This window comes from Aotus nancymaae, unplaced genomic scaffold (genome assembly GCF_030222135.1).
Source record: "Aotus nancymaae isolate 86718 unplaced genomic scaffold, 86718_ANA_hifiasm-v0.15.2.pri h1tg000019l, whole genome shotgun sequence".
Taxonomy (NCBI): domain Eukaryota; kingdom Metazoa; phylum Chordata; class Mammalia; order Primates; family Aotidae; genus Aotus; species Aotus nancymaae.
Window position 1 is genome coordinate 53,131,583 of NW_026988431.1, and position 17,372 is coordinate 53,148,954.

The following is a 17,372-nucleotide window of genomic DNA, read 5'->3' on the forward strand; positions in this document are numbered from 1 at the left end:
TCTCCTGGGCTCAGGCAATCCTCCCACTTCAGCCTCCTGAGTAGCTGCAGCTACAGGCACCTGCCACCATGCCTGCCTAATTCTTTTCTGGTATTTTTGGTAGAGATGGGGGTCTTACCATGTGGCCCAGGTTGGTCTTGAACTCCAGGGATCAAGCAATCCTCCTACCTCGGCCTCTCAAAATCTTACCACTTTTTAAATTTAGTTTGTGATTTGTGGTTTTGGCTTTCAAGGACTTATTCACAATGATTAAAAAAAAAAGCCTACATAACAATTTTACCATGTGACCATGTTGTCACCAAGTGGTGGTAGGAACTTGGCATGTGGTATTAGATTACTAAAGATATCCAAAAGAAAGTATTTTAAATTATTGAAGTTGCTTTTAAAAAGAAAAAAAGAACCAAAATAGGTATACTACCCAAACCTGCCTAGACACAATTCATTAGACCAGGCACATGTACCAAACCTAAGCTGAGTCAGTGATCCCTTCCCTGAGAGAGTGTTTAAAATTGGGACTAAGATGCTTGTCTCAGCCTGACTACTCTCTCAAACAGAAAAATGTACACTTGAGACTTGTTAACACTGGTCACTTTCCAGCACATAAACAGAGGGGGATAAAAAAGGTCAATCACTGGAAAAGAAAAAAAGGACCTGGATATACAGACGGAATCAGAGACAAAAGACACGAAGAAAACAGACACGTTCTGTGTTCTCCTAGCACTCCAGTTCCTGTTTCCTGAGGTCTGGCTACATCCTTTCCATGGCTTCTGGAAGATATCCCTATATCCTTATAACCAATTCTCCTTTTTGCTTAATGGTTTCTTCTACTTGCATCAACTAAAATAAGACATAGAGTAAATCTGAAGTTGTAAGATCAGTGACGCTTCTCCAGCACTGCTTGTGTTATTCTCAATTCTGGCATATCATTGCAGTTTGCCTTTTCCTATATAATAATTTTATATTAAAAAACAAAGAAACAAACAACACACTAATACTCATAAGAGGAAGCAAGCAGGATGTCCGATGCCCATGGAAAAGTTATCATAGAATCTTGGAGTTGAAAAGAGAAAGGTAATCATTTAGCCTAGACAATTTATTTTGTAGATGAGAAATGTCAAGACCCAGAAGAGGCCTCTGACTTTGTAAACTCGCCACTGGAGTCTTGACTCTAGGCTCCACAAACATGCTAATGCTACTCATACATTTAAACAAAATAAACAATCATACTAAACAGCACAATAGAGAGAACAATAATTGAGAATGTTTTATAAAGTGTTGATATATCAAAAAATGATACATTCCTTTGAGGAAAGAGACTACTTTTCCTTCTGTATTCTGCCAAATTGCTTAGGCATGCAGGTTATTTCCCAACAGGGAAATAAATATTTAAACTAAAAGCATGACTTGACTATAAGGACTTTTAAAAGTACCTCCTCAATGCCAACCTCACCCTTCTCTTTACTACTCCTGTATAAATATATTACATTGAAAGAATCCTCAAAAGTATAATCTTTGACTCTTTCTGCCATCTTGGAGCCTGTGGAGGCCTGCTGGGAACAGGATGTCTAAAAGCGAAATATGTCTGGAAGGCTGTGGTACAAGATCATGTTTGCTTGCTCTAAGTGGGGACTCCAGAAACAAAGGGAGGATGCAGCTCTTCTTAAAGTTGAAGATGTTTATGTTTGAGATGAAACTGAAATTCTATTTGCGCAAGAGCTATGCTTATGTATATAAAACAAAGAACAACATAGTGACTCCTGGTGGCAAACCAAACAAAACTAGAGTAATCTGGGGAAAGATAACTTGGGCCTATGGTAACAGTAGCATGGTTGGTGCCAAAATCTGAAGCAATCTTCCAGCCAAGGCCATTGGACACAGAATCTGTGTGATGCTGTACTCCTTAAGGATTTAAGCTAATGAAAAGTAAATAAAAGTAGATTTGTGTTTTTGGGGAAAAAAAGCATAAACTTTGGCCAAGTTCAATGAATTCAATTCATAAAATTGTACACTCACAAAGTAAATTTAAGTGGAAGAGAAAATAGATGAAGAGTTTCTTATATTCTATTTAGGGTACAATAACTGATGCTTGGGACCAGTTACTGCAGATGATAAGTCTCTCTGTTCATCTATTCATTGCAATTATTTTAATTGAACAGATGAACAGAGAGATGTCTTTTTATTATAATGCCTAAACAAATATTCAGACAGAGAAAATGAGAATCACAAAAAAAGTTATCTCTTACACAAGCAATAGCACCACCTGCTGATAAATAAAAGCAATAATGTCAATTAATTAAAAACGAGGCCAAGTACTTTTTATATTTAGATCTTTCCCCTTGAACGCTATTGTTTAATATAGTATAATTGATTAATATATTGTATAATTTACTTACTTATAACAAATATGTTAATTTAAACATTTGTCCCTTACAATTGGAATCAAGAATTTCTTTAAAATCAAAGGTAAAAATAAAATTTATTATGTAACATAGAAAACATTATGGTACTATGACTTTTAATTTTTATCCCAAAGGTAATTTACTTGTACCATATTTATTTTACTTACCATCCAGTACATTTAGTTTCTACATTTGTTTTTATATTATTTCACTTAAAATAATGCCATCTCCTTTTCCCAGCTTAATTTTTATACCACTCATTGCCATTTAACATATATTACTTTTACCTTTTTGTTTATAGTTGTTCCTCTGATGGAATAAAAACTCTCAGTAACAAAGAATTAATTTTATTTACTGATTTTCTTTAATAGCTAGGGCAAGTGTCTGGTATGTAACAGACTCTCAATAAATATTTGTAAAAGAATTAATAAATATGAAAATAAATGAACAAATTAATATGCAATGCATTTTTGAATTTTTTTTCTTTGTTGAGACAGAGTTTCACTCTTGTTGCCCAGGCTGGAGTGCAATGGCGCGATCTCGGCTCACTGCTACCTCTGCCTCTTGGGTTCAAGCGATTCTCCTGCCTTAGCCTCCCAAGTCGCTGGGATTACAGGTGTGCACCACCACGCCCAACTAAATTTTGTATTTTTAGTAGAGACGAGGTTTCTCCATGTTAGTCAGGCTGGTCTCGAAATTCCGACCTCAGGTGATCTGCCCACCTCAGCCTCCCAAATTGCTGGGATTATAGGCGTGAGCCACCGCTCCCGGCCCTCAATGCATTTTTACACTTTTTTCCAATTCCAAAATTTCTATTACATTCCTTTTGCATAATTTCTATTTTTTATTGGTATTTTCTATTTGTTCAAACTGTATTGTTTTCCTTTGGCTCCTTGAGCATATTTAAGATCACTGATTTAAAGACTTTGTCCAGTGTCTTCAATAAATGGTGCTGGGAAGACTGGATACTTATCTGCAGAAGAATGACCCCTATCTCTCACCATATACAAAAATCAAGTCAAAATGGATTAAAGCCTTAAATTGAAGACCTTAAACTATGAAACTACTATAAGAAAGCATTGGGAAAAATCTCCAGGATGTTGGTCTGGGCAAAAATTTCTTGAGTAATACTCCACAAGCACAGACACCAAAGCAAAAATAGACAAATGGGATTACATCAAGTTAAAAAGCTTCTGTATAGCAGAGGAAACAATCAACACAGTGAACAGACAACTCACAGAATTGGAGAAGATATTTGCAAACTACTCATCTGACAAAAAGGATTAGTAACCAGAATATACAAGGAGACCAAACAACTCCACAGGAAAAAATCTACTAATCCGATCAAAAAATGGAAAAAAGATCTGAATAGACATTTCTCAAAAGAAGTCATACAAATGGCAAATGGGTATATGAAAAGGTGCTCAATATCACTAAGCATCAGAGAAATGCAAATCAAAACTGCAATGAGATATCATCTCACTGCAGATAAAATGCCTTATATCCAAAAGACAGACAATAACAAATGCTGGTAAGGATGTGGAGGGAAGGGAGTACTAGTACACCACTGGTGAGAAGGTAAATTTGTACAACCACTTTGGAGAACAGTTTAGAGGTTCCTCAAAAAACTGAAAATAGAGCTATCATATGAGCCAGCAATCCCACTGCTAGGTATATACCCAAAAGAAAGGAATCCGTATATCAAAGAGTTATCTCCATGTTTGTTGCAGCTCTGTTCACAATGGGCAAAATGTAGAAGCAAACTAAGTGTCCATCAACAGATGAATGGATAAAGAAAATGTGGTACATATACACAATGGAGTACTATTCAGTGATAAAAATGAATGAGATCCTCTTATTTGTAATAACATGTATGGAAAGGGTGACCATTATGTTAAGTGAAATAAGCCAGGTACAGAAAGACAAATACCACATGTTCTCATTTATTTGTGGGACTTAAAAATCAAAACAATTGAACTCAGAGAGTAGAAAGATGATGCCTATAATCCCAGCACTTTGGGAGGCAAAGGCAGGCGGATCACTTGAGGTCAAGAGTTCAAAACAAGACTAGCCAATATGGTGAAACCCAGTCTCTACTAAAAAAATACAAAAATTATCCAGGCATGGTGGCAGCCATCCCAGCTACTTGGGAGGCTGAGGCAAGAGAATTGCTTGAACCTGGGAGGCAGAGGCTGCAATGAGCCAAGATTGTTCCATTGCACACCAGTCTTAGTGACAGAGTGAGAACCTGTCTCAAAAAAAATTTTTTAAAAAGAGTAGGAGGATGGTTATCAGAGGCTGGGAAGGGCAGTGGGTTAGGGGTAGAGGTGAGGTGAGAATAGTTAATAGGTATTAAAAAAATCAAAAAGAATGGATAAAATAAGGTCTATTATTTGACAGTACAACAGAGTGACTGTAGTCAAGAATAATTTAATTGCATATTTAAAAATAACTAAAAGAGTATATTGGATTGTTCATAACACAAAGGATAAAGGCTTGAGGGAATAGATACCCCATTCTCTGTGATATGATTATTATACATTGCATGCCTGCATCAAAACATCTCATATATGCCATGAATATCTGCACCTATTGTATATCTACAAAAATTAAAATTAAATAAATAAATAAATCAAATCTATAAAAGTAGAGAGTAGAATGGTGGTTACCAGGTGGTATGTAGTGGGGAATGGAGAAATGCTGATTAAGGGGTATAAACTTTCAGTTAGACAGGAGAGAAAGTTTTCAGATCTATTGCATAGCATGGTTAATAACAATAAAGTATTGTACATTTCAAAATTGCTAATATTTTAAATGTTATCACTATAAAAAAGTTATATAAGGCAATAATATGTTCATTAGTTTGATAAAATCCTTCCAAAATGTATACATATATCAAAACATCACATTGTACCTGTACCTCATAAGTATTTACAATTATTATTTGTCAATTGACAATAAAATTTTGAAAAAAAAAATAAAGTCTTTGTCTAATAAGTCCAATGCTGGGCATTCTCAGGGATGGTTTCTATTGATTTCCTGTGAATGGACCATAATTTCCTGCTTCTTGTATGCCTTGTAATTTTTGGTTGAAAATTGAATGTTTTTAATATCATAATGTGGTAATTCTGGAAATCAGAATCTCTCCCCAACAAGACTTGTATTGTTGCTTGTTGAGGGCTGCAGTTATTTATCTATTTACTGACTTTTCCAGACTATTTTCGTAGACTGCTTTTTGTGTGTGGTCATTGAAGTCTCCACTCTGTTATCTCAGAGGTCAGCCAGACAGAGCCAAAAAGAAAGAAAAAAAAAAAATTCTCCCACTGTTTGCCAACTGGTTCTGACCTAGGCACTCCTTTAACACATAAACAGACCACCTACAACTCTGCTTTACCTTTCACTCCTTGTTCATTCATAGATCAAAGATCTTTGAGTGATACAAGCCTCACATCCTCTGGTCTTTTCTGAGCATGTGTCTGGCCCCGGGCATGTATGCTACATTCTAGATCCCTCAGGATATGTGAGAACCCTCCAAAGTCTTTATTCTTTGATGCCACTCCAGCTCTGAGAGATTTCTAAGGGGTCAAAATAAAGACAAAACTCTATGCCAGTCCTTCAGAGAACTATGACAGGTCAAAAAGTGCAATTTGTGAGAACCACAACTTTTTGAGGACACTGTCCATATTGCATCCCCTGCCCTACCCCCACTGCACCACCAAGTATACGCACACCAGCAAGCCACACCAGAACCCAGGCTGCCATTATTTTAGCTGCTGCCAGGCTGGGAGTGGGGGAATGGCAAGCAGGTAAGCAAAAATGCCACAATGCTTTCTTACCAAAATTTAGTGGTATTTTTAAAAATTAAGCCCTCCTCTGGTTGCTAGTGGTTTTTTATTAGATCCCAGAGCTCTGAAAAAGTTGATTCTGTCATTTTTTGCCAGCTTAATGGCTGCTTCAGTGGAGGCACCAATTTTTAGGACTGCCTACTCCATCATTTTCTGTGACTTCATGCTTCCTCTGCTCATTTTTACTGAAGAAAGTTTTAAAACCTTTATTCCATCTGCATAACTGATATAGAGTCAAAAAGAAAGGCTCACACTATACAAAATCATCTAAGGAGGAAGAAAAAGATGACCCAAATACACTATCCAACAATAGTGAGTATACCTTTAGCCATAGAGTTAGAGATATGAGCACACAATTTTACTTAAGTGGGATCATAGACTAACATGCTGTCCTACAATCCAGTCTTTTTACTAAATAACATCATGGGTATCTTTCCAGGGTATTACACATGATCCTTCTTCTCCATTTTTAATGAGTCAGAGTATTGCATTTTAGGTATATGGAATAATAACCAATCAGTCTCCTGCTCATGGACATTTATTTTTAATTTTTACTATTAATACTGTGATGAAAACTGATATGCATATATCTTTGTGTACTTATACAATAATCTCTTTAAAGAAAATTCCAAGAGAGATTCCTGAGTGAAAGGATACGTACATCTTACATTTGGATATGTATTATCAAACTACCCTCCAAAAAGTAAAATCACTCTATATTTCCACTAATACTGTAAAAATGAAGGTGCTCATCTCCTCCTGCTCAAGTGAAACTGAGGTGATTCTTAATCTTTTCAACTTACTGGGTAAAATATGTCATTTTATTTATTTACTTCTTTATGTATTAAATTGAACATCCTTTCATGTCTTTATTGGCCATTTACATTTGTCTATGAACGATTCATGCCTTTTGGCTATTTTCCTGGACAATTTCTTGAAGGATGAAATTCAAACAGGTAGCTTTTCCACTCTACTCCACTGTGAGAATCACTGCAGTAGTTTAGCATAGCTCTAAAATGTACAAAGCTGATTTTTACAAACTTATGTTCAATTATTTAAAATAAACTTTTGGTATGTAAGGAATGACAATAGCAGAACAGCTGCTTTCAGATCTGCCTTGTCATAGATAACACCTATACACTCCAGACAAAATACAAAACAAGTATTTGGAGCCTGGAAAGCAATCAAAAGTAGGCAGACAGCCAGTTTGGAAAATAATTTGGCAAGTCCTCAAAGAATTAAACATAGGGTTACATTTGTTGTAGCAATTCTCCTAAGTATATACCCAAGAAAAATTAAAACATGTCCACACAAAAATAAAAATGTGCTCACACATTCATAACAGCATTATTTCTAACAACCAAATTTTGAAGCCGCCTAAATGTCTATTAACTGAATGTGTTATAAACATACAATGAAATATTATTTGTCTATAAGAAATAAAGTACTGATACATGGATGAATCTTGAAAACATGTTAACTGAAAGAAGCCAGTCATAAAAGGCCACATACAAATTATTTCATTTATATGAAATGTCCAAACTTGACAAATCCAAGAAAAAAAGTAAATTAGTGGTTGCCAGGGACAGGAGTGGAGTAGGGAAAATAGGGATTGACAGTCAATGGGTATGCAATTCCTTTTAGAGGAGAGAAAAATGTTCTAAAATTAGAGTTTGATAATGGTTGCACAACCCTATGAATACAGTAAAAAAAACTGACTTGTATATTTTAAATGGGTAAAATGTATCAGATACAAATTGTATCCTGATAAATTTGTTTTTTTAAAAAAGCAGCAAGAAACTTGAAAGAAGTCAATGGTTGAAAAAGGGAACAGTATTGAATGAATTTCCATTTTTAAACAACCTTTTACCAGAGAACAGATCCTACTTGATGTCAAGCATGATAGCTCAACCTCAAATAGAAACCTACAGTTTCTATGGTTTACTGGTAGAAAGATTAAGAGGGCAGAGTTCTGGTGACCACTATAGATGGGGGAAGATCCTGGAAAGAATAAAGTCACAGAGATCTTATCTTTTGACTACCAAATAGGAGTTCGATGCCTGATCCCTGACATAGGAGACAGTTTGAGGTTCAAACAAGTTAAGTCCCCGTTAACAGACACCAAAAAATTAGCACTCTTCAGAGAAACACAACAGAATCCAGTCTCTACTATGCATTATACACAATGTTCGGAGTACAATCCAAAATTACTAGTCATAAAAAGGCGCAGGAAAACCAATACAATGGAAAAGGTAATCAATGACAAGATGTTAGAATTAGCAGATGATGATTTTAAGGCAGCTATTATAACCAAAGCCTTAGTGAAAAATAAGCCTCTGAACATGTAATAACAGTGAAAATCTCAGCAAAGAAATAGGAATTATGAAAGAATAACCATACGGAAATTCTAGAATTAAAAAATACAATATCTGAAATGAATTCACGGGATAGGCATATGAGAAGAATTGACCAATGAAAGAGTTAATAAACAAAGATAGATCAAGAAAAATTATCCAAATGGAAAAACTGAGAGAAAAAAAACGAAATTGAGACTTGTTGACCTGTGGAACAACATTAAAAGGTCTAAAAGTTCTGAACTTCCCAAGGGAAGGAAAGAGAGAATAAGATAGAAAAATTATTTGAAAAAGCAACGGCCCCAAATTTCTCAAGTTTTGTGAAATCGTAAGTTTACGTTTTCCAGAAGTATAGAGAAACCCAAACAAGATAAATATGAAGAAAATCATATGCTGTCAAACTGCTAGAAACCAAAGACAAAGAGGAAGTCTGCAAAGGAGTCAGAAATAAATGCCATTTACGTTTGGAACAATGATACAAATAATCACTTTCTGATCAAAAACAATAGACCAAAGGACAGGGACAGTGGGGACAACATCCTTAAAGTGCTGAAGAAAGAAGAAAAGAAAAACAAAACAACCTGTCAACCCAGAATCCAGTGGTGGCACTCCTCCCCTTCCCCACATGGTGCTTTAGAGACAGTGAGGTAGAGAGCCCTGTCAGACCATTCCAGCTTTGCAAAAATGATGCAGTGGCCCTCCCCAGTGAGCTCTGTGAAGACTGTGTAGTACATCCTTGCCTACTATCCCCAGTATGCACTAACAACAGGAAAGAGACAATATTAACCCCTTTTCAACAAGAGTTAGGGAAGGATTATGGAGAGAAGGGAGCTGGGGAAATAGATTCTTTAAATCAAAGTATGAAAGCCTTGGAGTACTAGTAAGCAGCCCATGAAACTGACTAGAACCAACACAGTAAAACTGATAATTGAACTACAGTGTGTAATGCTACCTAGGTTTCAAATTTGCCTCTGGGTTGAAAAGAAGCAGGGCAGATCAGAATAGTACTGCAATGGTTTTGAAAACTAAATTGATATTTGAACCACAGTCCACAAAAGTGAGCCAGAAAATGAGTTCTGAAGCAATACAAGTAAATGCCTGCTCAAATAGAAGACGTAAACAGGAACTGGAGTCTCCTCGGCTTAGTGATGATCTTTATTGACCAAAGGAAATACTTGAAAGTCGATGGGAAAATTGGATTTACTATATAACAATGGAGTTGGAGTAATGTGCCTTTAAAAAAATAAGAGTTTCTGTTTTTTCAAGTATTCCTATCATAAATCCAGTTACACACTTGAATATTAAGAAATGCATTCATGAGGCCGAGTGTGGTGGCTCACACCCATAATCCCAGCACTTTCGGAGGCCGAAGCAGGCGGATCACTTGAAGTCAGGAGTTTGAGACCAGCCTGCCCAACATGGTGAAAACCGATCTCTACTAAAAGTAACAAAAATTAGCCGGGTTTGATGGCTCGTACCTGTAATCCCAGCTACTCAGGAGGCTGAGGCAGGAGAATTGCTTGAACTGGAGAGGCAGGGGTTGCAGTGAGCCGAGATTGCACCACAGCACTCCTTGGGGACAGAGTGAGACTCTGTCTCCAAAACAAACAACAACAACAAAAGAAAACAAAAAAAACAAACAAAAAATGCATTCATTCTAGCCACTGGGGGGAAAAATGCATTCAAACCAAAACTTAATCTATTATTAATATTAACAGCCTAGAAGTACTCAAGCGTTTTCTCCCCACTGGAAATATTTCTTAAAAAATATTTTGAAAGGCCAGGCACAGTGGCTCATGCCTGTAATCCCAGCACTTTGGGAGGCTGAGGCAGGCGGATCACGAGGTCAAGAGATTGAGACCATCCTGGCCAACATGGTGAAACCCTGTCTCTACTAAAACTACAAAAATTAGCCGGGCATGGTGGTAAGCGCCTGTAGTCACAGGTACTCAGGAGGCTGAGGCAGGAGACTTGTCTGAACCTGGGAGGCAGAAGTTGCAGTGAGCCAAGATGACACCACTGCAACTCTAGACTGGTGACAGGGCCAGACTCTATCTCAAAAAAGAAAAAAAAAGAAAGAAAGAAAAGAAAGAAAGAAAGAGAAAGAAAGAGAAAAGAAAAACAAATGCTCGCAAAAAAATCACATTTTTCTAGGCTTAATATTTGCACAGATAACCTGGAAATTCACACCAATGTCATTCTTTTAAGCTAATATTATAAATTACTCTTCAATTTCTGTAAGGAAGCCTAAATAAGAACTTTTAACAAAATGTTAAGAAACACTGCACTCAACTAAAAATTTGTGAAGAGCTCTCAAACACTAAATAGAAATTTGATATATTTGTGGAAAATGCTAGGGTATAGATTATTCCTGAGGATTAGATTCTTATAACATGTAACATTGAAATTCTTTCACAAAATCTGGCCCTGGATAAATGATTACTACATTATTTAGACATACATTCATTATACCGCTTTAAGTTACAGATTATGAAACAAAAAGAAAGAAGGGTACATTTAAGGGTAACATTTCCAAATTAAAGAAAATATGTACTTTTTAAAAGAAGTCTAGGAAGTCTTTTTTCCCGGAGAGGGAAAACATTGTGTGAGAAAAGCAGCTAGCACCAGCTGACTTACATTTTCAGGCCTAAATTGACACCATTAAGAGTAAGGTGGGTCAACTTGCTCTAAGTTGACACCAGCAGGTACTGTATCTACTTACATGGTAAGCAGAAAGGAGACGAGCCTCAATAAGTGTTGCCCTTCTTACCTTTTCATCACACTAACCTGCCTTGATCCTCTAGACATACTAGTTCTCATTACTAAGAGCAGCCTGTTCCTGTTTTTAAAATGTATTACAACTATAAGTAACTGAGTGTATAATTATTTAATATATGTCTTATCAACAAAAGAGTAAACTTTGTAAAGGCAATGTCTGCTTGGCATTCTTAAAAAAGATATGCAGGGGCCAGGCATGGTGGCTCACGCCTGTAATCCTAGTACTTTGGGAGGCCAAGGTGGGTGGATCACTTGAGCTCAGGAGTTTGAGACCAGCCTGGGCAACATGGTGAAAGCCCATCTCTACTAAAAATACAAAAAATTAGCTAGGTGTGGTGGCGCACGCCTGTAGTCCCAGCTACTCGGGAGGCTGAGGCATGAGAATCACCTGAACCCAGGAGACAGAGATTGCAGTGAGCCAAGATTGTGCCACTGCACTCCAGCCTGGGCGACAGAGTGAGACTCTGTTTGAAAAAAAAATGCGTAAAATATTTAGATAATTTTTTAACTCAAAATGCTCATAGCATTTATATATTAGTAAGTAGAATTATTCCCCAGTGAAAATGGATGCCACTAGGCCGGGTGCAGTGGCTCACGCCTGTAATTCCAGAACTTGGGAGGCCGAAGCAGGTGGATCACGAGGTCAAGAGATGGAGACCATCCTGGCCAACATGGTGAAACCCCGTCTCCACTAAAAATTCAAAAATTAGCTCGGTGTGGCGGCACGCATCTGTAGTCCCAGCTACTCGGGAGGCTGAGGCAGGAGAATCGCTTGAATCCAGAAGGCAGAGGTTGCAGTGAGCAGAGATCATGCCACTGCACTCCAGCCTGGTTACAGAGCGAGACTCTGTCTCAAAAAAAAAAAAGATGTCACCTTAAAAATAATTTCCCATGTTTTAACTAATACATATTTCTTAAATAAATTGGATAGCTTCAAAAAACAATAATTTTTTAAAAGACAAAGGCTGAATTACATGATTACAGAATCTAGTGAAAACTAAATAAAGCTATTTTTTCCCTTTTCAAAAACTGTACATTTTATCTGAAAATGTACATTTAAAAAATGTAGATATGCAAAAAAGAAGAAAAATCACTATCACCACCTGTGACCAAATCAACAAACTTTAGACATACCATTGTTAAAATTTGTTATATCGTGTCAGATTATTTTTCTGTTCATTTATACAGATATGTACTAATAAGATCACGATATGCATAAAGTCTGTAACTATTTTTTTCTTGTGGTAATATATTTTAAAACATTTTCATGGTATTATAAAAGTAATTATCATTTTTAATAACTATATAATAGTTTATTATAAGGCTTATATTCTATAATTAAATAATATCTTGCTGTTAGAGATTTAGATTGCTTTTCATTTGTTAAATTATAAGTAATTCTCCACTAAGCATTCTTTATCTTATTGTTACCTTAGGATAAATCCTAGAACTGGAAGAATTGCTGGGTTAAAGTATATGTATATTTCTTGGGTTTTTGATATATAATGTCAACATATCCTCCAGAAAGATTTGAACAAATATACAGAGTATGTATATATATATATATACACACACACACACACACACACACACAGATAAATAACACATGAAGTCATAAAAATCTAAATATTAAGTAACTCACAAAAATCTAAATGATAACTATATATGTTACAGGATTAATAAAAACCCTGTAAAAAGAAAAGAAATGATTGCATAAATGAATTCCAAATACTTTTGTGGAAATATACAAGACAGAAAATGAAACAAAAAATCTATTGATAATTAAACGAATGAAAGTTACGTGTTTGAATAGTATTTACAACTAGTTATTCCGAAAGAATCAGTCTAGAATATTAATAGATAATATCATCACACATATGATTCATATACTATAAACACTTTTGCTGCAGCAAAATGGCAGACATAACCCAACAGTAATTTTAAATGAAGAACATGCTTAGAACAAATCAGAAAAATAAATTACCTGAGATTTTAAAGAAATGTATTTTTCTGTTATACTATTCTGTTTTAGTATCACCTGAATTATAGTTTACTATTTCATCTCCAAATTCAAGGTATTTTTTTCTGCAATACAGTAAGCATTGCTCCTTTCAGAATTCAAAAGGAATATCAAACATCGCACTATGTCTTCTTTCAAGTGCCCTTTAAGGACAACCTGCATAAAGACAACTAGGAAACTTCCTAAAAATATCACTTCACAGAGCCTCATTCTCGGACATTTTGATTCTCCATATTGCAAACAGTGCCCAAGAATGTGTAGTTTTGTAATACCCAGGTGATGCTTATGAATGCTGAAATTTAGGTAACTTGGTTTACTATTGTAATGATTGAATAGGGCATTACATCATGAAAGGGCATTCTTCTCAGGCCAACCTCCAAACAGTAAGGTACTTGAATGGATACTCAGGTAATTATTCTTGACTCTTTCTATTTATACACCAAGGATTTATCCCTGAACCTGTCTATTTCTTTCCATCTCCATTACTTCCCTATTATTCAGGCCAACATCATCATTTTCTTGTACTACAACAGCTCCTAATTAGCCATCCTGCCTCTAGTGCACCTTTAATCTATCCTCTATGATGATCTTAGCGTATGCTTCCCCCAAAATGCCAAATCTAATAAGGTAACTATCAAAAATGGATCAGTGACTCACCATTGCCCCTAAGATAAACTCCAAAAACTATTGTAGCCATACTAAACTTTTAATTTTTCTAATAAACTATGATTCCTTACCTTTGTTTATTCCCTCTCTTGAATCACTGTTCCTTCGACTTCAAAGCGGTATTTCCAACATTTAAATACTATCATGTTACTACACACAATCCATGGCTCTCTACTGACTAATATACTCAATTTCCAACTTCACTATTTCAGCTGTTCAGAGAAAATCTTATACTAGATGCTCAAACAGTAACTGGAGCTGTTCTGGTTTCAGGTAGTGAGAGAGATCAGGAGCTCAACTCCCTTACCTGTTTTCCACCCCACAGCAGCCCCAAAGGAGCCCCCACAGAACATAATTAGATTTTAAAAGACTGAAATCTGGATTCTGTTACATAGTGAACACTTTAGTCCATCTATCTTTTCTGAATTATCTCCTGGTATTATGCCATGAAAATTTTACAGATATTGCACAAAAAGCACCATACTGTTTTATACTTTGATTCACAAGAGGTTTCTTTTGCCTGCAACTCTCTTCCCCCAACTTTGTCTCCTCGGAGAATTACTAATTCTTCAAGGCTCTGCTCTTGAAGAAATATCCCACAGGCTGAGTTGGGCTCTGCCACATATTTGCAGTGCTTGTATGAAAAAACCTCTTGTATAGCACTTATCATACTTACTATAAGTCTTTTAGTCTAATTCTCCACTAGACTGTCAATAACTTGGGTGAAAGTCTGTATATCTTTTTCTTATTTATAACCCCAGTTTCTAGAACACTGTCTGATGAGTAGTATATATTTAATGTTTATTGAATAAAAGATAGATGTTATTAACATCCTAAATAAAAAGACTTGGTGCTTAATGAGGTAAATCTTTAATTCAAGTTTTTAAAATTTTTAAATACTTTAATCAAAATGATAAAGTAAAATTATGTTTAAATTGACTTATTAATAAATTGCTGAATATCTACTGTGTTGTACAGATAATAGAGAATTATTGAACTATGGGATTTTACAGACAAGGGAGTCAAAAGTAATATACATGAAACTATTTTGACAATGTAAGAACATAATACATTGTGAAAATGAGACTACGCATTCTATAGATTTACAATCACTGATAGGGAAAATCAGAGGTAAAAGCTTCTTAAGTGATTAGATGGGATGATTTAACATCCCAATGTTGTAATTGAGAAAAGAGGGACCTAGCAGAAAAGAAATTAGAAAAATATACCAACAAACTTTGGAGTCAACGGAAGGCATGTTCAAAGGAAGTCAAACATGAGACAGGCCTTTAAGAATGGGTAGAACTCACTATGGTCTAAGACAAAAATCAAAGTATTTTATGAAACGAGAAAATGAGTGGGGATGTTAGTAAGAGGCAGGAAAGGTTCGATAGCCAGTATTCAATGTGATTTGAACACAGTTAGAAAGTTGTGGGAGAAAAGACTGAATGGATTTTACAGCACCAGGTTTCAAAGAGCTTCTAAAGTTAGGCAGAGGACTTCACATTTTACGTGATAGAAAACAAGTAACCAGAAATCTTAACAGATTAAAAGCTATAAAAATTCTGTCTTTTTCTGCATTAGGGGCAAATAAGCCATAGAACAATTATATGATTTCCTCAATTAGGAATAGAATAAAATAGCCCCACTCAAACTCTTTTTACCACATAATGCTGCTGCTATGGCAGTACTTCAATGAACAATTCATTCAAGCACAATGAGTAAATGCTGCTGAGCTTGGCTATTTCCCAGGTTCTAAACAGAATTTGTATGAAGGAGGGCATATTCTCTTGTGAGGAAAAATTCTTGCATATATTCAAATATGAATTCTTGACAAAGAAAACTGTGTCCTTTGGATATTTATTTATTTAGAGACAGGGTCTAATTCCCACTCGGGCTGGAGTACAGTAGCATGATTACAGCTCACTGCAGCCTCCACCTCCTGGGCTCTAGTGAGCCTCCCATTTCAGTCTTCCCAGTAGCTGGGACCACAGGTATGCGCCATCATGCCTGACTAATTTTTTTATTTTTTTGTAGAGACAGAGTTTCACTTTTGTTACCCAGGTTGGTCTCAAACACCTGGGCTCAAGCAATCCTCCCTCCTTGGACTGCGAAAGTGCTGGGATTACAGACATAAAACACCACATCCAGCCATGTCCTCTAGTCTTAAAATGACAATTTTTCAAATGCACTATTAATTCCTTACAAAAAATATGCAATTAATTTCATATGAAACATATTAACAGCAAAAAAAAAAAAAGTTTATGAGCTTCAAGTCAGTGAAAGCTTAGAAAAAAAAGTTTAAACCTGAATTCTCCATATTGAATGGGCATAAATTTTAGTACTTTACCTCCATCACAATCATGCTCAAAATAAGTATTTCCAGAAAAAAAAATAGTAGAGAATGTGCTATTCTTCAAACTTAAACAGATTTTGGTCCCATATATCTGGAATTAATTGAACCAGCATATTAAGAAGACAAATTAGAAAGATTCAACCAAATGCATTCATTGAAAATGTTTTTTAAAGATTGAGAACCATGTGTGTTGTGCATTACCACATTTATGACAGCACATCTGTGATTGCTCACCACTATAACTTACCCCAGTTTTATCACACAAGCATAAAGTATGAAATGATCCAACAGCAAATAATTCTCCATCTGGAGCCCAGGCAACTGAAGTAATAGGATGCTCATGAGGTTGTGAATTGTACAGCAGGCGGCCATAACTATCCCATACCTACAAAAGCAATTTTTAAAAATCTTTTATAATATCAGGGAGAAGTTTGCCAAAACTGAAAGAAAAATAAATAAATAAATAAAAATATTTTATAACAGACACCACAGAAAAACAAGTTTGTCTTCCAGTAAGGTAGCAAATAAAAATTTAGAAATCAGCACCTTATTTATTAGTAATTAAACATCTTTACCATCACACGAGGGGAAAACAAAGCTGTATTCCTTGAAGCCTAAATATCTCAAAAAGAAACTATTTTATAACATTGTCAAAATTTTCAGATTTTACTTAATCTCTGAACATAAAATCTATCTATTTTAAGTCCTTTTAAATTTAATAGTACATTTTGACAGGTATATGCTGCCACACTTAGCTAATTTTTTAAATTTTGTAGAGACGGAGTCTTGTTATATTGCCTAGGCTGTTCTCCAACTCCTGGCCTCAAGTAACCCTACTGCCTTGCCCTCTTAAAGCACTGGGGTTACAGGTATGAGCTACCATACCTAGCTTGCTCAGTATTTTGCTTAAATTTTTTTCACCCTGTAAGGGCTATACCTACTTTCTGTAAACAT

General features: G+C 35.7%; 1 protein-coding gene and 1 pseudogene across 3 annotated transcripts in view; one reads left to right on the top strand and one right to left on the bottom strand.

The window, feature by feature from the left end:
* Positions 1 to 17,372, bottom strand: part of IFT80 (intraflagellar transport 80) — a 137,221-nt gene that overhangs the window by 79,867 nt on the left and 39,982 nt on the right. For all 3 annotated transcript variants that reach the window (XR_010343485.1, XM_064378873.1, XM_064378872.1), the window contains exon 8: positions 16,666 to 16,803. Coding sequence is in view for 2 of the 3 variants with exons in the window: in XM_064378873.1 (XP_064234943.1) it covers positions 16,666 to 16,803 (138 nt within the window). In the remaining variant the exon portion in view is untranslated. The remainder of the gene's footprint in view (positions 1 to 16,665; positions 16,804 to 17,372) is intronic.
* On the top strand, positions 1,579 to 1,912 carry LOC105713541 (large ribosomal subunit protein eL33-like; annotated as a pseudogene).